The following is a 19,832-nucleotide window of genomic DNA, read 5'->3' as shown; positions in this document are numbered from 1 at the left end:
CAAAAAAAAATCTAAATATTAAAATTGTAGATGCATTAATAATTGTCAATTTAAAATGTTACAAATTAAAATCATATTAAAGATTTATGTAAATAAATAATGTGTATTGTCAATTTTAAATATTCAAAAAATACAAACTAAATCAACATTCAAAATTCAACATGACTATTAAAAAATAATAAATCTAAAACAACACATCAGAATTTAAATTTCCATGTAAATTTAGTTTCAAAATAAAATTATCATGTTACGTAAAATTATAAAACTATCTCATATTAACGGATTTCTTCCATTATTATCCATTTTCTTAATAAGTTTTATCAAATAAAATTTATATGAATCCAATTTAATATTATGGATCAAAACCTGCAATTTATCGGATAGATCCATATCATGTTAACGAGACATGTGGTTTTTGTATATATCATATTAACGAGACGTGTAGTTTTTGCACATATTAATAAAATGTGTGGCTTTGTACATATCTTGTTAACGAGACGTGTGGCTTTTGCACTGACTTAATTTTTTCCAAAAATCTTCTATTAGTGCAAGGAAATTTTCAAAGTCTTTGTTGTTATTATTAATTATTTTTGTTTTGTCATACACCACCTTTGCATGTACGTTTGTTAGTTTTTTCTTTGTTTTGTAATTCACCTTTTTTTTTAATATAATATTGACCAAAAATCTTATATACAACATTTTTCCATGAATCTTCAATCTTGTTATCATTCGTATTCTGTTATTTTTTGGTGATTTTTAAGTTAAATTTTTTCCACCAAAGTCTTCAAATTTTAGCAATAAAAAAAGACTTTTTTTATATTTAGTTATTTATTATTATTTTTTTCTTTTGGGGAGGGTTAAAGGAAGTGAGATGTCTTCGAACCGAACTTTACAAGAAATGAAGCAGAATCATCAAAAAGTCAAATTTGTATTATGGTAATCTTCCAAATATGGAAAAGTGAGAAAAATTAATGGAATCTTATGCGTAGCCGATTTGACTAAAAGTATATTACGTGCTTGTATCTATATTTTTGGATATTCTGACCAACCTATATCCCCTATTATATTCCCATTCATAATTCCTATTGATTCAAAGACTTTGTAATTTTGTTTTTGTCAAATTGATTATGACATATAGCACATTTAGTTCATGGCATAAAATTATGAAAGTCATGTTTGGGTCGTGGTTCAATTAATGTACCATTGATAATGGACCTTTTCTTGGCCTTTCCCACCTCATTTGTTTTACAGCATGCGTGTACCCTCAAAACATATTGCAGGACAAATAAAAAGATATATGATCACAATGACTTGAGCGTGATAGAAAATTTGCACATTATCAAGGACTATTTTGGCCATATTTTCTATTTCCTGTTTTCAATTGTTTATTATCAAAAAAATAAAATTTCAATTGTTTTACGAGAACATTTTTTATTTATTTATTTACTTTTGTCTATGTAACTAAAAAACAGTTCTATGTTTTTGAAAACTATAAATAGTTCAATAAAGACAAATATGTAGATGTTTGGATCTAAACTCTACACCAAAATCAGTACCTAACATAATTTTAAAATAAAATAAAAAGATAAATAATTTTTAAAAATAACTTATTTTTTCTTTCCAAACAAATTCTTTTATTTTTAAAAAATTTAAAATTAATTTGCCAAAACACCATTTTTGACTATGTTTACTACTTCTATTTTAATAAATTGTTCTTAAAAAAAAAAAAAAAAAAAAAGACATAACAATGGGCGTTTGGCAAATTATTTAAAAGAAATTGAAAAAGAAAAATGAAAAAAATATGCCTGGACCCTAAATTCCTACCATATCATCTTTCTCTAATAGGAACAAAACAAGGTGGGGATGTGATGGTTGTTTTGCGTAAAAATAAAATCTCCAATTTTTTTCTCAGCCATAGTTCAATGTAGCCGATCAGATCTGATGTTTTTAAGAATAAGATAAGAAAAACATTAAAAACGCAAGCTTGGAGAGTTAATTCTCGCTTGACTCTAGATACCCAAAAAATAAAAAATAAAATAAGAAAAATATTAAATATAACTGTCACACCCCATCATCTCATATAACTCGTAGTAACGAGCAATTTAAAACCAACAAACAATTTATTGGCACACGCAACGCCAAAATAAATTTAGGTGTTTGATTATGAATTGCTTGGTAAACTGCATTATCCATGCAAACCATTGGATGGAGTGTTCTTCCTTGGCTCTTAGCCTCTTTTTCTTCTAAAATACACCATTGATTTTCCCCCTATTTTCTTCCACACATGCAGCTTCCTGTACAGCATATAGCCATATCTAATTTATAATGTCATATAAATCCTAAATCCAAATATATATACATATATAATTATATAATTATAGAATCCGTCTATGATGCAGATGTTTGCATGTTTTTGTCATATGAACTTTAATATTAATGATAGTTTTAAAAAAACTTCGTTAATGACATCAGACAGAAAACCATCATCAATATTGAAATCTGCATCACACCATAATGCGGATTATCCACGCTATAAATTTTTTTATAAATATAAATATGAATATTAAAATATAGAATTTTGATAAGGTAAGAAGTTTTAAGAACTTCAACTCAAACATCATTTGGCAGTTTTCTTCTTTTTCTTAACGTCAACGTTTAAGGACATGGAATTGAGAAAGGGTGCACTAGAAGGGATAATTTTCTGCACTAATCCTACTATCAATTTATATAGCAAAGAGTAGCTAAGTCAATAGTTCAGTTGCATGTCAAATTTCAAAATTTTTTCTATTTTTGCAGTGACAAAATTTTTGTTAGCAGGTTCTGGACATGAATGCATTTGAATTCATTTCATAATCACATAGAAAAGAAGAAAACCAAAGCTTCCCAAACGAAAATCTAATCCATCTCATGGAATAACTTCATGAAGCTAAATCAACCATTAGACCACTGCATCAAGAAAGTATATCATTACCTGATTTAAATAAAATCTAGAAACATAACAACAGGTTTATGGTATGCTTGCTTTAAATATGAAATCAATGAAAGGTTCCATAAAGAAGACCAAGAAGAAATACAAGATATACTAGATAATCTTATAAAATAACTTCATGATTTGTAGTCACTCTATTAAACTGCACTATTGCCTAAATTATATGACAACAAACAAAACTATCAGGTATATGGCATGCCTCCTCAAGTATGAAATCAATAGCTAAAAGAGGGTCTAGGTTTCTAATCTTTCTCACCACATATTTTTTGATGCAATAATCAAGTAAAATATATGGTGAAGGAACAGTCATGCGATCATAACTAAAATTCACCTTGAAAAGCATAGCAATTGTGAAATGATCTACATTATTAATAAAAACCTCATGCCACTTCCTCTGTTTTCTTCCTTTGAAACTCACATCAAATTTTTAAAATGGCTCAACACTCCTAAAAAGATCTCATCCAACAACCAACCAATGTATGTATCAGCAAATAAAGATATGGTCCAAGAAATATGTCCCAAAACACAAGAATATAACAAAATACAAAGCAAACAATATGGTTCCAGGAGTAATGGCAAGAGATGCAGTAGCTAGAACCCCAAGATGCATGGCTATGGCTAGAAATAGCAGAAGATGGCATTTTGTTTGGTTGTCAAATGAGCCTCCTAACTCAAACATGTAGCTATCCATTTTCACCTCTGAAAAAGAGAAGCAATACATTAAAAACAAATACGATAATTTAGTAATAAATAACAATAGTAAAAGCTGATAACATCCATAAGATGTACAGAATTTACCTTAGGAAAATAAAAGCATCACCAGCCACTAACTTTTTGGAACTAACAACAACACTATACCCAGTTGTGAGTAAGTGACGTCTAGGTTGTCCTGTAATCAACTGTTTTAATATCAATTCGTAGCAATATATGAGCTTATCATATTTCATTCACAAAGTAAAAAACCACATCCAGCCCAAGGCATTACAAAATATAAATCATTAAATCCTAGCTAGCATGACAAAATAGACATACAAATGTATACGGATGCCAGACTATTAAAGTTCTAATAGACATAGAAATGTATAATACTTTTTGTGTGGTCTCCATATGGAGTGTCAATTAACATTCTCCTTTCCAAAGAACAGCTACTCAAGGAAATAAATTAGTAATGCAAATATAATGCAAATTCTGACTTTACCATTCACAAGACAAATGTTCCAAGTTTGGGTGTTACACCAAGGCATGTAAGACCACAAGCATAGAAAATAATGCTTTAAAAAGTTCCAAGTCAGAAAGGGCTGGCTCACCATGCTTCCTGTGACTTTTTGGGACGAAAAGGAATTTACAATAATCTCCATCTCCAACGATCTAAAGGAATGCTGTATCACAAATCAAAGTAAACTGGTCAACTGCAAAATATGTGATAAAAATGCCTTTCATTTCTGTGCAAATCAGTCGCAACCAATTCTTGCCATGGAGGCAGCTGGAACATATCCTGAATGAAACAAACTTAAAGAGGCACTCAGAAAAAGAGCAACAGATCCATCTACCATCCCGACAAGGGAGAGTGAATTAGTGACAAAGATATATAGTCTATTACAATCAAGGAAATAATATAGTTCAAACTACCAGTGTTGGGAGATAACCATCTGCATGCCTATGGAGGACAGAAAATCCATCATAAGTGCTTGTGTCAGAAGCAGCAAGGGTCATGCAAAACGAATGGACAGTGCACCTTGGAGAAGGTGGGAGTGGATGATCTGGGCTTGTAACCTCACTTTGCTGATTCATGAAGGCAAATAGAAATAGGGTCGGCAAGACCAAGAAAGGGAAACAAAAGAACAGAATAGCGTAGGTTAGAAGCAACGGTGATTGGGAAAATATGTATGGACTGCATTTTAAGATCAAATTTAGCTCTAGGGCATATAATGATTTTAAAGGAAAGAAAACTCTCATCTGATTCAGGTAATAGACTAATGTGTGCATAAACTTCATCTCTTTCTGGTTGAGCATATATTTCAAGAACAATGACCTTAAAAGCATAAGTGAGCCACTGATAGAAGATCCACTATGAACAAGAAAAGGCATATTGACATAACATACCCGAAAACGCCGCATGCAAACAAAGTTCATTTCCTAGACTGATAATCACATACTCAATGACATATGAAGTTGCAATTTTGACTCCATACCCCATACTTAGAGCAGATGAGATGCTATTACTGGTAGTCATGAAGAAAAATAAAACAATAGAAACATCCATGCAAGATATTGTAAATACTATAATTAAGATTTTCTTTTTTCTTGGAAAAAGGAAAATAAAAACTTATCAGAAAATCACCAACTCACAAAACTTATGTAGTTACAATTGGGCAATTTGTTCCCTAAAATATCGAACTACAAATCTTATTGGCTTGTAATTTGTTAACACTAATGTCCCAAGAAAGCAATTTGAAAGAATTGAAAGTAATTTGATCCAATGTATCAATTCTAAATTGGCTAAACTAGGGTTGAAAAATCCATGACAAATATATGAAATTCTAGAGGGTGAAATGTTCACTTTAACTTCAACATACCTGTTCCATGTGACCCTTTGGAAAGTAATAAACATGCTCCTCTTCATGAGGAAGGATAACTAGTGGTCCAGCACATGCATGCCTTAATTCATTGTATAAGTAGGCCATCAGCAGAACATGTAGAAGCCTGGTAAGTCCCATGAGATACCAGATTTAATGGATTATCTGAGCAATAACCAAAACCAAGCTGTCACATGAAGATGTAATTTTCATAGATAAACAGCATGATAAATAAAAACATAACAGAAAAGCGGATAAACACAAAACGGAACACCACTGTAAGTTTAACTTATAAGGCATAACATATCTGAGTACATAATGACTTAAATGTTAGAATGAACTATAAATTCATATGGTTGCATTTCCAGTCCTCTCCTAGAATAGCAGCAGACACTCAGGTTAACTCTAGGTTTCTAACTATGTAGTTAGTTTATGATTATTTAGCAGATGTAAAATACTAAAGCCAAGCAAATTGTGGTCTCGCTAGAATAGAATCTCTGATCTTCTACTTTTGGAGCATGAACTTGGCTGTAATTGAAGAAATCGAAAAGCTCAGTCCTTCCATATCTATCAATGGAGGTCTAGAATATATTCTTTTTCAAGATTATGTTACAAGTTGATAATTGCATTAGATAACATCAACATTGTTAGGCACAATTTTTGCAAAGAACATTAGGTACTCAATGAATTGAAAGCATAGCATAAGGCCAGTTAGAATACATATTTCAGTCAGGATATAGATAGGTTAAGAGGAATAAGTAAACCAAAGGTAAAAGGGATCATCGATAACCATCATATTAAGAGACTAACATCCCATCACTGTTTTGTCAGTTCAGTTTTTTATTAACTGAAACTCTGATTCCAAAGGCTTCCAAATACAATATGAAATAATAAACTAATCAACTCATGTTTATCACTGTGGCTATGGAATAAACTTCAGGGCAATTGGATAATTCTCACCCCGACAATCATGGGGGGAATTTACAATGCATCTAATTTCTCAAGAGGTTGATAAGTCAACATTGTATACTCCAGTCTCAGAAAAGGAATGTAAAACCATGTAAGTTACATTTCAAAAATGAAAATTACATTGTGAAGCCTAGGGAGTAAAGTGAAAGTAGCATTGGGGCATCAAAATTCGATCAACTACATAAGACAACCAACATAGTGAGCCCGGGGATATTTTCTTTGCAACTGTGGCCATTGCACGAAGAACTGATCTGCAATATGTAACTTATAAAGAATAAAACCACTTAGAGAGAGCCTTTGCACTCTAGCTATACTCTCAACATAGAAAACAAATGACCATCGAATCCCCACAACCTGCAAGAAAAGTTAAAATGATAAATTCCAATATTACTTGGTTATTAAATTTTGGATTTTATGTGTGTGTGTGTGTGTGAGAGAGAGAGAGAGAGAGAGAGAGAGAGAGAGAGAGACTTCAAGGAATACATCTTAACCTTAAATAAGAATGCAATAATGCAAAGTGGAATACAGGTCCCAGGACCATTGCAGAGAATCTGGGGTAACAACAAAGTTGACAATGAACAATTAGATATCAGCGTGACAAAGCAACAGAAATGGCATGAATATGAATGATAAAAACAGAAATAGATAAAGTACCACTTCAGGTCTTATTCTAATCATTATCCATAGTGCATGAGCAATCGCAACTAAAGTTGTCCATACAGAAGTCAAATATGATTGGCCAACTTCCCTACTTCGATATATCTGCAGGAACTGTGAAGCCTTAACAACCTTCTCTCCAGCCTGTATTGGAAATTAGTTTGAGAATAAACACTCAAATTAAAATGACAAAAACCAGTGGGATAATAAAATGTAGCAGCACTACAGCTCCCAGAACAGAAAAAAGAGCACTAACAGATGATACAGATACATCTAGAATTTTTAATATTCCGCCTGCACTCAATTTAAGTTCACACACATTTTTCTTTTTAATCGAATTTTTAGTACGAAACAAGAACAACAACAATTTTTTTCAATTAATTTACAAACACAAAGAATTGGGTTAGGGTCTAATGCATCATAAATAGTAACAAAGATTCAAAGGTCCATGTCAGTTTAAGCCAGTAACAACTTTTTCTAAGGCTGATGGCAATTGATAAACAATATCAAACAATAATCATCTTATACCAGACTACGCCTGACAAAAATCTCATGACCAATGATTTCCAACTATCCAATAGGTACCTAATTCCTACCACAATTAATTCAATCTCTCATCATTACCATAATTAATTCCATTTCTATACTCAGTTCAAGAAGAGTACCAAGATTTCAATAAAAAAAAAAGAAAAAGAAAAAGGAACGACTCTCAAAACCAAACAATACAGCGAACCCAACTTTTTACTGAACCAGAAGCCAAGAAAGGAAAACACAACCTTAAATTACCCACCTAAACCAAACCTCGAGATCAACTTTTTTAACTAAGTAATAAATAAATAAACCCATCAATTTATATTCAAAATGGCCAATTTTCACACATACAAGTATATAAACACCAACCCACCAAAAAAAAAAAAAAAAAAAGAAGAAAAATTCAAAAACCTCTTTAGCCAAGGAGCTCTCTAACAAGCGAGCTTTCTGAAGACTCATATTATCAGTAGCAGCAGCAATGTAGACTCTCGGACTAAACCTGTCTTTCTGCAGCACTTGCAAGACGTTCAACATCTCGGCGGTATGTCCCCCTACAGACATTCAAAACACTTGGAATTTTATCCAAAAATCCACCATTAAAAAAAGTTGCAATTTGCTTCAACACCAACATATATATATATATATATATATCTAGAGAGAAAGATCGGAAACTGACCTGAACCTAAGACAATAAGCGTACTGAAAGGTCGTGAAGCTTTGCCTCTGGGTTTCAGAGGTTTTCCGGTTCTGTGAACAACATAGACGACGCGAATAAATATTGCCGCGATACCGACGATAATGATACCCATTGCAACGATGAAAGCCATGGCCCTGTCAAAACCAAACCTCGATTGAAAGAAGAAAACACCGAGCGATTGAAATTGAATACGAAGGAGGATGAAATGAATAATTTCCTCGGAGACTTTATTTAATTGCATAAAATTATTATTATTATTATTATTTTTTGTCAATTTTGTTTTTATATTTTTATTTTAACTGAAATTACAAAAACGAAGACGCGAATAATTTTTAATTTCCTCTTACCTTCTCCTTTAAAAAGATAATAATATATTTTTTTTTATCTTAAATAGACAAATTACTCAAATATCGAAAATTAGGTAAAATTATGTCTTAATTTTGATTTTTTTGATAAAAAATTAAAAAAATTGTTTCTTATATTTAATTTTAACTGAAATCCCATAAAATTTTTGTATTTTAACTGTGAAAACGTTTAATTTTTTTTTTTTTTCACAACTGTAATTTAAAAAAAGAAAGTGAATGCAAATAATTTCCATAAAAAAAATAAAATAATGATAACAATTAAAATTTTGTAAACGAAATTTAAAATGGCGTCGCCCGGACTCGAACCGGAGACCTTCAGTGTGTTAGACTGACGTGATAACCAACTACACAACGACACCGTTGTGTCAGTGAATCGGAAAAATATAATCAAAATATTTATTTTTGTGTTTGGCAAATTCCACTTGGAAATGTGTAAGGGGAGCGCTTTTGCAAAAATGGCGCCTGGCTTTTAAACGAAGCCACCGCCAATCGGCCACTCAAACAAACACTACACTCACAGCTTGAGAGAGAGAGAGAGGGAGAGAGTTGCTCTGAGTTGTTTGGATAGGAAGGAGAAGAACCGAGAACGATGATAGTGAGGACTCCACCGCCGAAAAGGCAGCGAGCTGCGGCGGCATCGGAGATCATTGCCGTCGAGAGCCCACCGCCGGCTACCGGGTCGGACCTGCCTCTCGTCATATACGAGGATCCTCCTTCGGGTGCTGCTCAGCCACTCGAATCCTCATCCCACCAAATGCTTTGCACCTACCAGTGTCGGCAATTGGTTTTTTTTCCCCCCTATTTCTCTGATTCCTTATTATTATTATTATTCTTATTTATAGATTTTTATTTTGTCAAAAACAAATTATTTTAAATTCTTTCTTTCTTCTCTTTCTTTTTTTTTTTTTTTTTCAATGTGTTTTAGGTTAAATCGGATTTTCTGGATGCTTTAAGCAGTGCAGAGAAGCAAGCTCGTGATTATCAATCTAAATGGGAAGCACTCAATGAGAATTTGTCCAAAGTTGGTGGGTTTTGTAGCCGCACTTTGTTTCTTGATTAATGTTTTTTTAATTTCCTACAAATAAACGACGATTGGTTGTTATTTTTGAGATGATGTGAAAAAAAAAAGGAAAAAAAAAAAAACTTGTTCGAAGTTTGATTTTTAGGCAAAGTTCTCGTTGTTGTTGTTGTTGTTTTTTTTTTTTTTTTTTTTGTTTTAAATAATTTCAGGAGAAGAAGGAAAGTTTTTTAATCTTGTAAAGTTTTGTTTTTTTATAAGCAGCATTTGAAACTATTATTTGAAAAAAAAAAAAAATTATTGTCATGTGTTTTGGTCTTGTATGCTTATCTAGTTTGGAAATTATTGTTTGTCTTTTGGGATTCATGTAGGCTTTTCTGTCCTAATTCTGATTGTAAATGTTGCAGAAGCTGAGAAGAAGAAATTATTGGATCAATTCTTATATGCAGAGCAAGAACTCGCTGCAGCAAAAGCACGCGAACAGTTGCTTCAAGAACGGCTTTTGAAGGAGACAAAAGATTCTCAGGAACGATACCGAAACCAAATACAGTCAAAAAGTGATCTTGAGGTATTACGAATATGTTTTCCATGAGATGGGTCTGTGGATCCATTTTGTACCATTTCATTTTCTGCTTTAAGGAAAATGGCTAATAGGCAATTTAAAGTTTTAATCAGGAAGATCCCATTCCATGATTTTTAGTTTGTTCCTTACAAGTTACAAGCCCATTCTTTTTTATCATTAGCTGATATTTTTCAAATCAAGTGATCAAATTTGTTGGTTTAGTATAAGTTCCCTGGAAATGTGTGTTAACTATGAAATTGTCCAACAGCTGGTGAATATGACTTCTTTAAATTATTTAACCAACAGTTTTAGTCCTAGATTCCTATTTATTTGTGGTAAAGTGTCAATAATTTTCTATTACTGCTCTTATGTATTATGTCCTTTAGGAATTTTTAAATTAGTTATTGTATAACAAGTACACAAGGAATTTCCTAATCAAATATGCTTCATGAGTGTATTAATATTTATTTTCAGTACCTTTGAATAATGCTCTGGTGTGTTTTAGAAATTTCACCTTATATTACAAAATTGAACCATAAAAATTTTAAACATTTATACCAATCTAGAATATTCAAATGAAGCATGACTTGTTAATATTAATTATACCTTTGTACCTAAGTTCATGTACAAATCATGAGATATACCTTTGTACCTAAGTTCATGTACAAATCATGAGATTGCCAATGCGAACCTAAGTGTACTGACGAGCTAATCATTCCTGTATGCTTGAAATACTTCTTTGATAAGTATTTTCAATTTTCTGTAGAGAGATGGATTTGCTTTTTGTTTCTGTTTATTGCCAAGTCACATGAACATCATGTTACTAATTTACCTCATGTCTTACTGATTTTGAATTTTAGGTAAAGCTCCAAAGTGAAATAAACCTTCGCATGAAAGCCGAGTCTTCAGCAGCTTCAGCAGAGGAAAAAGCAAGTACTTTAGAGAGAAAACTAAGTCACCTTTCTGAAGGCATGGAAAGGGAGAAGAAACGTCTAAATGATGAACTTGCACATTTGAAAAGAGAATCGAAACTTTCAATTTCTAGAATAAGTGCCGATGTGAGTATGCGTACCTAAGAATTTGATGTTAATTACCTGCATTCCATATGAACAACAGTAATTTTTAAATTGCCTAGTTCTCTTGTTTGTAGCTTGAACGAATGGAGTGTAGAGCTAATAGTGTAGAGAAAGAATCAGAACTATTAAATGAGCAGCTTGAAGAGGCTAAGAAGCAACTTATGGAGGTTTGTGTGTTATGTTTGTACATTTTTGAATTTTACGCATGTTTCTTTGATAAAGTTTTAGCTTTTTTTTTTTTATTTTTAAATTATTATTATTATTTTCATATTTGATCTCTTGAAATTATATTAAACATGGTAGCTGTAATTTGTGTGTGCTTAATGTACATCATTAGACTCGCTTCTTATTAGCTTAACTTTTGGGAGTGATGGTTCCCTAAGAGATCATATACTAGTGTAGATATGAAGATTGCCTTGTATTTATATTGTTGTTCTTTACCATCACATATATGCAGAACTGAAATTATTTGTTTGGTGTTTATGTCTATTTCACCTTTAGTATGATTGTTGTATTATTTGTGATGTGCTAGATTTTTTTACTGGAATGATTGACTTAGTACATTATAAATTAATCAATTTACTTTTGGGTGCTATATATCATTTGTTTTCCAGTGTTTGCAAGAGAAGAGTGAAGTAGAGAAGAAACTATCAAGTTTCACGTTTAAAGAAGTTACTTCTGCAGAGAGTAATATCTTGGTTAAACATCTGCAAGAAGAGCTTAGGAACTATGTGAGTCTGGCTCCTTGTGAATTTACGTTCAAACTGCTGTGTGCTTACAATATTATAATGATTGCGATTTTGTCAGATTACCTGCCATCCAAAAAAAAAAAAAAAAAAAAGGCTCTTTTGCAGAGATTTCCTTTATTTGTATACTTACAAAGAAAATAAAGGAGATATGAGTTTATTTGAATAAGGCTGTTGTCTTATCTACATCTTGGCCATTAAGTTTGGCTGTTAAGTTTACCAGTCCCTTATTCCCTGATCTAGTGAACTTGCATTGCATATACAGTTTAGTCTTATTTAGTTTAATCTTCAGCCTATGTTCTCGTTTCCTGTATCCTTTCCTACTACTGTTATCTGATTTGTTTGCTTTGATTTATTGATAGGAGGCTGAAGTGAGAGAAGCAAGGAAGTTGAAATCATCTCATGAACACATTGAGTTGTTAAAGGAAAAATTATTGGAAGAAAAAGGTCGTCGAGAGAGGGCAGAGTCGGAGTTATCTAAATTACAAGAGATTCAGCTGAGTATGAAGAATTTGGAGGATGAATTGTCATCTTGGAAGTTATTGCTTAATGATATTCCTGATGTGTCAAGTTCCGAGGATATACCTGTCAAGTTTGCAGCATTACAAAGGTTAGTGAGTAGCTTTATCTCAGACTTGAGACTGAATTAAAACAAAACTCTGCCCCTCTCCTCCCTTCCTTCCAAAGTAGCACTTCTAAGTTCTGATTCCGTTATCTGGTGATTGAAACAGAAAATTTTCCATGCAATCCACAATAGAAATGTTCATTATTTTCTGTTGTGTTGAAGTTTTCTCCTTCCATCTTTCTAATTAATGTATATGGATCACATTCAATGACCTGAATATACCAACACTAAGGCTACGTTTGGTATATAGCATACGTATTCCTTTAAAAGTAGGCATAATTATTCATAGGAATAGAAAATGGGAAAATGATTGATAACTCCTATTTATATGTTTGGTAAAAATATTGACTTAAAATTAAGGTTTAGGCTTTATAAATATTTTCTTTTTCTAAAAAATTCAAATTTGGTAAAAATTAATTAAACATTAAATTTTATATTTATTTATATATTTTTAGTCTGTGATAATCAATTTGAATTTAAATGTGATAATGATATTTTAAAGCTTATCCAAATTAAAACATAGGAATAGGGATTTTGAGGTTTTAATAAAGAATTGTTATTCCTTTGAATGGAGGCATATCTATTCTTATGGAATAGCTATTGCCAAATTCAAAAACTTACCAAACATAGGAAAAACAAAGTCTATGGAATATGAATTCTATTCCTATGTTTATTCCATAAACCAAACATGCCCTAAGGGAATTTTCTTTCACTATCTGTTCATATGCAAATGGTACTGGTAGAAAAGTTCAGCTCTTGTGTAGTATTGTATACATGAGTTCTAAATTATATTAGCAGGTGCATACTTGCATTCTACAATGTTTTATTTCTTACATTAATTTTCCATACGAATTTAAATGAATATATATTTTTTTGATCAAGTAAGGATATTTTGATTTTATTAAAATACGGATACATGCCTATCCTTATGTCGTGAGGCATGCATCAATATTTTAATAAGATCAGGATATCCTGATATGAAACTGACCTTATATATATTTAAATATAAATATGTGGAAGATTATTTGAGCATTAGGACCAAGTGGGCCAAAGATATTGTTTCTTCTTTCATTAAGTTGTTCATGGCCTGTAGTGTTTGGATATCTGGGTCAACATGGTCGTCTCTGGGCGCATGGTATTAGGTTCAAGCATGGGAACTCTGGCCGTTGGGAAATTAGATTTTTCCTAGCTGCTTTTTCATCAAAGGTTTAGGAGTAAAAGTTTTTAACTGATAACTTTCGATTGAAATTTGCTCATCTGCATCCTCATGAGAATATGAAAGTTTGAAGAGATTGGTAATGCCATAAATTTTTCTTCTGGAATCATGTTCCTTATTGATTTTAGATTTATTTTTCTTGTAAATTCAATTTCTTTTGATAATGCTTTAGATGTTCATAGGATGTATGTTTTCACAGCGAGTTTGTAATTTATGTCCCTATGATCTGCAGACTGGAGTTTAAGGTTTTTTTTCTTTTCTTTTCTTTTTTTTTTTTTTGGCCAGTGGCATCTTGATTTCATTTGAAAGGAAATTCTATTGTCTTTATGGAATGGCATGATTCTTGGGGTTATAGTTTGGGACAATGAGTGCCATTTTAGTTGGTTTATGTTACCCTTGCAGAATTACCTTAAATGAAAATGTAAAATAAATTCTAGGGCCTTTAGTTTACTGTCTTACATAAGCATGTATTGTTTTTCATTGCTAAAATTTCTCTCTAATGCAGAGAGGTTATTGATAGCACAATGAAAGTGGGTGAAGCAAATGCCCGCTTGAAACAACTGGAGGTGGTGCTTGATGCTGCACAAATTGATAAACAAAAAGCTGAAACTGAAGCTGTATTGGCTAAAGAGAAAGCAGAAATATCAAAATCAGAGGTTAAGCAGATTGAGTTGATGGTAATGATTCATTTCTATGCGAAGGGGATCTTATATAATGTGATATAATAGTAGATCTATATGGTATATTTTTGTAGAATAGGTTTATAAGTTTTGTATTTTTGATAATTTCTCATCTTCTTCACTTCTTTGGACTCCTGTTTTTGAAGAAATATAAGCATATGTTTCTATAAAAAATAAATTACAATTTGGATGGCCTAACATACGGGGAGATGTAGAGACTGAATGTTCTTGCAATTGGTAAAAAAGGACGTTTAGTTGCTTCTCTCATGCACAAATATAAACTCATGCATGCAGATTTTTTTTGAAGCATAATCGAGGTTGTTGATGGATGTTATCTTGATATGTTTTTTGTGAATTCTTACTTGCTTGGTGGATGATGTTGTCAATCATCATGTATGTTTCATGTACGCCTTCATTTTAGTTCTTTTCATCTAGTAAAATCCATTCTATCCTTGTATATTTTGAACTAATTTCTTCATGTAGGTTGTTATGGGTTGTCTATTGAGCGTGTAAAACTATCAGTCTTATTGATGCAATTTGAACTGTTTGGATGACGTCTTCATGGAAAATGCTTGTTAGCTATTAGGATATTAATGCCACAAGTTCTTTCTGCATTTTAAGCAACATGCTTTTTACCTAGGTTATTTATCCGCTCAGTACGGAACACACATGATGACTGGATTTGCTGTATATACTACTATTCTGTACTCTAAAACTGAGATCTGATGTTTGTATTTTTTTTTATTTATTTATTTGTTGATTCATTTGTTTATTTATTTTTAAAGTAAATGATTGTTAATTGCAGCTTTCTACTGTTACTGGTGAAAGAGATCATTTGAGAAATGTTGTGAATGAGTTAAAGAGATCAAAGATTGAGACAGGGGATTTTGCAGCTAGTGGAACAATTGTCCAGGTTGAAGATATTTACTTTCCTGTAGCATAGTTTTGATTCATGAGATAATTTGTAAGTGGCTTTTGCCTTTTTGATGACTTGGTTTGCACTTGCAGGAGCTTGAGTCATCTCTTGCAAAAAAAGAATGCTATATTAAAGAATTGGAGACTAGGTTAGAAGAGCAAAAAGAAGCCAGAAGCCGTCTGCATGAGGAAATAAAGTTGCTCAATGAAAAATTAAATAATGAAGAAAGAAGAATAAAATCACTGGAGAGGGAGAGTGATCGGTTACGTGCGGAGATTTCTCTATTGGAGTCTAAGGTAAGTGTATGATGTCTTGAGGATTACTGACATTGTCATTGCTATTTGTGAATCTAGAGTGAAGCTTAATTTGGAGGCTTGGATGAATGTCTAAATGAAATGTGAACCTATCTATCAATTCTTTCTTTTTTTCATGTAATGCAACATGTTTGGACATATCTTATGGTTTTTACTTGGCTCCATACTTTTATTATTTCACTGCTCTGTTTTTAATCTTGCCTTCGTAATGATGACAATTGCAATGTATTCAGGGTTGGTTTCCTGGTGGTGTCTTTGCTTATTACAATATTTTGATATACATATCATCTGATTCTGGATTTGATACTTAAGTATTAGCCAAATTTCTGCATTTCATCCATTTTTTGTTTATGGAAATGCTGTTCCTATATTTCTAACTAAGGGTTTATTTTGAAGACTTCAGTTTGTCGTTGTCTTGACTCTTTTATTACGATTTACACTGTTCTCCTTTCTAGTTCTATATCTTAAATTCCTGATTTACAAAGAACTAAAAGATTGTAAGATAATTATTTGTTTGAGGTTTCTGGTTGATTTCATAGTTGTGTTAAATTCCCACTCATTTCTATTTCAATCAAGTGTCTTGCCTTTGGTCAGATTTTGCATGATTCTGGATTTCTTTCTTAGATTATATTTTACAATTCTCTCTGTTACTTTTCCTTCCATAGCTGGGTCATGGTGATTTTTCTGCTGCAAATACAAAAGTTCTGCGAATGGTGAATACTCTAACAGTTGATAATGAGGCAAAACAAACAATAGAGGCATTACAAACTGAGTTACAGAAGACAAAGGAGAAGTTACAAGCTGTTGAAGAATTGAAAAGTCAGTCAGGTATAAGCACCGCTTCTTTAATGGCTAAGGTGGTATTTTTGCAAGTACCTCTCCTATTGAAGTGACCTTTTTTTCGAAAACCCACTGTGGGAGTATCTTGCTTATTATTGCCTTCTTTAAACTATATATTTGTACTTTTGACTTCCTTTTAAGCTTCATTAAAGACCTTGCTATGAATAAAAAATTGGCAGGTAGCGTCTCCAAACCAAGGTGACAACTAAATTGAACAGGATACGGATTTTTTATTTTTTATTTTTCTTTTTTGGTGAATACAGATTTCTAAGCCTGAAATTAGGAAGTAAACATTTAAAGTAATTTACACCATATATCAAAAATGTTGCACCATCAATCCGCTTTTCTGGACTCATAATCCTTCTCCATGCTCACTTGGAAAAAAAATTAAAATATTAATATCCATGTACGGAAATGAAATTTGGATGTGTGTTATATGGTATATATAATAGAATGTTACTAGGGTGTCAGCCAAACCATGGCTGCTCTTTGTTATGTTTCTGTAGTGGTTGCCATCCCATTTCTTAAAAGACCCTTCAAAGATTAGTTTTTAAAAGATCATAAAAAGTTGAAGCAGGCACCTTATTTGAAATTTGGATTGGACTGACCCTTGCTCTACGGATGCTGAAATAATACAGAAATTTTCATAAGATAGGTAATTGGTTGGAAATCCTGCATATGATTTCTCTGGGCCAATACGACTATTGAGCACACCAGGATGATGTTAATGCTCAAAGGATGAGTAGGAGGTGGGCATCTTCTCCACTAGAAATGGCAGAAATAACATAATTCAGCTATGACATTTACAATCTTCATCCTTTGTACCTATAGCCTTAAAGTTGGCTTCTGAACTTGCTGATTATGGAGTCAAATTATTGATAGAATCCTCTAGCGACACCTGCAAATTATAAAGAGATTGGTGTTATGCTGTAACTAATTTGTTGAATGATCCATAATCTCAACTTTTTGTTAACTATACGAAATGATTTATGTCTGTTATTTATAATTTTTGCTAAGCAATACAGGTGATTCTGGGAAACTGGTGGATTCGTATATATCTGGGAAGATAACGCAGTTGAAAGAACAAATTGCAACTTTGGAAAAGCGTGAAGAGAGGTGAGCTATTTTTGGAAGTAAGATTGATTTTTGTTGCCTTGTTCCATCAAATCTATATACTTTTAGACAACTTACATCTTAAAGTGATTAAAACATTTGAATTTATGTGTGGAACAGATACAAGACTGTTTTTGCGGATAGAATTTCTGTTTTCAGGAGGGCTTGTTGTGAGCTTTTTGGTTACAAGGTATTGTCATATTGCTTCTGGATGTAAATTCTTGCCAATCCTCTCCTTTTCATTGCTTCTGGATGTAAATTCTTGCCAACCCTCTCCTTTTCTGTACTTTCTAGACTTCTAACTCACATTAAACCGGGGATTGTGTTATAGGCTGTTTCCACTATTTATCTCTGCAAATACTTAGATAAACTAATACAAGTTCATTGTTATTCACTGCACTGATTCAATGTGCTTAAAAGCTTGAATGTTTTTATGGGTCAGATTATAATGGATGAACACCAGCGTCCTAATGGGATCCCTGTGACACGGTTTACCCTCCAATCCATTTATGCTCAAAGTGATGACGAGAAACTTGAATTTGAATATGAATCTGGGCATACAAATATTTTGGTGAGATGCTTAATTCTTGGTTACACAAGAAATGACTGGCAAGTTTCCTGCAGTAGTATTTGTATTAGAAGTAGAAGCAACAATGCATGAACTCCTTTGATCGATGTCAAAATATACTTTCTACTGTTTTATTTCATTTTCCTGAATGAACCTAAGAAGAAACTTTTTATTTATTTTTTGTTATGATCCAACAGGCAAATGATTATGGTTCTCAGCCAGAGATATCCCGTCAGGTATGGAACAAGATATTTTCCTACAATATTTTCTTCTATACGCTTTTAATTGTAAGCATGTAGGGATATTGCTTGCCTTTGTGTCTGGATATCTAGCCTATATTTATAACCATTACTTTTAAGAGTTTTTACTGCTGTTTGTGCAAAAATTTCTAGTTCAAGTTAGTTTCACGTGACCCAAAGTGAAAATTATATCTTATCGTTCTTGTAATGTGAAAATTATATCTTATATTCAAGTCAAGGTTTCTGTTCACTTCATTTTTCAGAGGAAAATTCACATCTTGGAAAATTGTTTCAACTTTTCTTTCCAAAACAAAGTTACGTAACAGTAAACTTTCTTGTGTCTTTTCTACTCTCTTTGCTAAAACTTTATTGTTTTGATGGGAATTTAATTATCATGGTTGGAGAAAATATTGTGGATGGCTCTTTTATCTAGCGTTACCAGCAATAATCAGTAAACATATTGTGGAAGGTTTTCAAAGGCTTTAGTTTGAATTTTCCATTACAATTGGTACTATTTTTCATTCTTTTTTTTCTCTTCGACTTTTTCCCCCTTTTTTTCGGCTTGGTTATCTATGCTTTCTAATGAATAATGATTGCATTTTGCAGATTGAGATATTTATTCGGAAGTTGAATTCTATTCCAGCTTTCACTGCCAACTTGACAGTGGAGTCTTTCAACAAACGAACCCTGTCTTAAAACGACCAGAACTTATTTTGAATGGCCATTAATATATCGTTTCCTTTTCTTACAGATGATTCACCAGAACTGTATTTCTATCTTCTTCCTCTTAAACAGGTGATCTTCTGTACACTTGTGGATAAATGCTTGAATTTGGGATTAGGTATATCCTCGAAAAAAAAGGTGCTTAATCTGCCCATGTGGTTGCAAATATAGGTTGAATGGCTAAAATTCCTTTGTTTTTGGCTTGCTGTAGTTATGAGTGATCAAAATTTTGTGTCTTTCAAATACTTCTTTTGGGCTATCATTGTGCTCCCAATCAGCATGGAAATATTTTACATCTTTTAACAACTTAAAACAAAATGAGACTAGCTCTTTGTGAGGGAGGAGTATTCACTTTTTCTGTTAGTAGCAAAAGTAGGAAGAGCTATGCAATTTGCACAAGTTATGTCCACTG

The 19,832-nt window shown here is 32.3% G+C and overlaps 2 protein-coding genes and 1 non-coding gene across 15 annotated transcripts; 1 reads left to right on the top strand and 2 right to left on the bottom strand.

Moving 5' to 3' along the window:
• Positions 1-2,010: 2,010 nt before the first annotated feature.
• LOC107425341 (uncharacterized) lies at positions 2,011-8,671 on the bottom strand. 9 transcript variants are annotated; one of them, XR_009639580.1, is made up of 10 exons: positions 8,399-8,671; positions 8,134-8,273; positions 7,189-7,335; positions 7,026-7,085; positions 6,655-6,888; positions 5,566-5,730; positions 4,619-4,771; positions 4,297-4,368; positions 3,788-3,888; positions 2,011-3,688 (listed from the first exon to the last, which is right to left on the bottom strand). XR_009639580.1 is itself a non-coding variant. In XM_048479399.2 (5 exons), the coding sequence occupies exons 1-5, from the start codon at positions 8,658-8,660 to the stop codon at positions 6,712-6,714; spliced, it is 786 nt and encodes a 261-aa protein (XP_048335356.1). In that variant the 5' UTR covers positions 8,661-8,671; the 3' UTR covers positions 6,325-6,711. The 9 variants fall into 9 exon arrangements, 2 of the variants coding, with proteins under 2 accessions (XP_048335358.1, XP_048335356.1); XR_007242553.2 differs by having other exon boundaries at positions 3,788-3,878; XR_009639579.1 differs by having other exon boundaries at positions 4,297-4,771.
• A 398-nt stretch (positions 8,672-9,069) lies between these two features.
• Positions 9,070-9,143, bottom strand: TRNAV-AAC (transfer RNA valine (anticodon AAC)). The gene has a single exon. It is a non-coding gene; the product is annotated as a tRNA-Val (tRNA).
• A 76-nt stretch (positions 9,144-9,219) lies between these two features.
• Positions 9,220-19,630, top strand: LOC107425320 (mitotic spindle checkpoint protein MAD1). Of its 5 annotated transcripts, XR_007242613.2 has the most exons (18): positions 9,220-9,568; positions 9,710-9,809; positions 10,210-10,370; positions 11,225-11,422; positions 11,515-11,607; positions 12,055-12,171; positions 12,549-12,796; positions 14,533-14,704; positions 15,513-15,620; positions 15,716-15,919; positions 16,603-16,765; positions 17,803-17,893; positions 18,011-18,080; positions 18,333-18,461; positions 18,656-18,694; positions 18,961-19,011; positions 19,102-19,205; positions 19,304-19,630. XR_007242613.2 is itself a non-coding variant. In XM_048479439.2 (16 exons), the coding sequence occupies exons 1-16, from the start codon at positions 9,374-9,376 to the stop codon at positions 19,018-19,020; spliced, it is 2,148 nt and encodes a 715-aa protein (XP_048335396.2). In that variant the 5' UTR covers positions 9,220-9,373; the 3' UTR covers positions 19,021-19,035. The 5 variants fall into 5 exon arrangements, 2 of the variants coding, with proteins under 2 accessions (XP_048335396.2, XP_048335395.2); XR_007242614.2 differs by lacking the exon at positions 18,961-19,011; XM_048479439.2 differs by lacking the exons at positions 19,102-19,205; positions 19,304-19,630 and having other exon boundaries at positions 18,961-19,035.
• The last annotated feature ends 202 nt before the right edge of the window (positions 19,631-19,832 follow it).

The sequence above is a fragment of the Ziziphus jujuba genome, chromosome 7 (assembly GCF_031755915.1).
Source record: "Ziziphus jujuba cultivar Dongzao chromosome 7, ASM3175591v1".
NCBI lineage: Eukaryota > Viridiplantae > Streptophyta > Magnoliopsida > Rosales > Rhamnaceae > Ziziphus > Ziziphus jujuba.
Note: the sequence above shows the minus strand (reverse complement) of the source record. Positions and strands in the feature narration are given on the sequence as shown.

Bases quoted from the DNA above. Each gene is read 5' to 3' on its own strand.
- LOC107425341 (XM_048479399.2), bottom strand. From the start codon at position 8,660: ATGCAATTAAATAAAGTCTCCGAGGAAATTATTCATTTCATCCTCCTT. The intron at 7,336-8,133 runs GTTTTTGAATTT...TTTCCAATACAG, and splicing joins AGAGCTCCTTGGCTAAAGAG to GCTGGAGAGAAGGTTGTTAA. The intron at 7,086-7,188 runs GTACTTTATCTA...TTGTTACCCCAG, and splicing joins TTAGAATAAGACCTGAAGTG to ATTCTCTGCAATGGTCCTGG.
- LOC107425320 (XM_048479438.2), top strand. From the start codon at position 9,374: ATGATAGTGAGGACTCCACCGCCGAAAAGGCAGCGAGCTGCGGCGGCA. The intron at 12,172-12,548 runs GTGAGTCTGGCT...ATTTATTGATAG, and splicing joins AAGAAGAGCTTAGGAACTAT to GAGGCTGAAGTGAGAGAAGC. The intron at 18,462-18,655 runs GTGAGATGCTTA...ATGATCCAACAG, and splicing joins CTGGGCATACAAATATTTTG to GCAAATGATTATGGTTCTCA.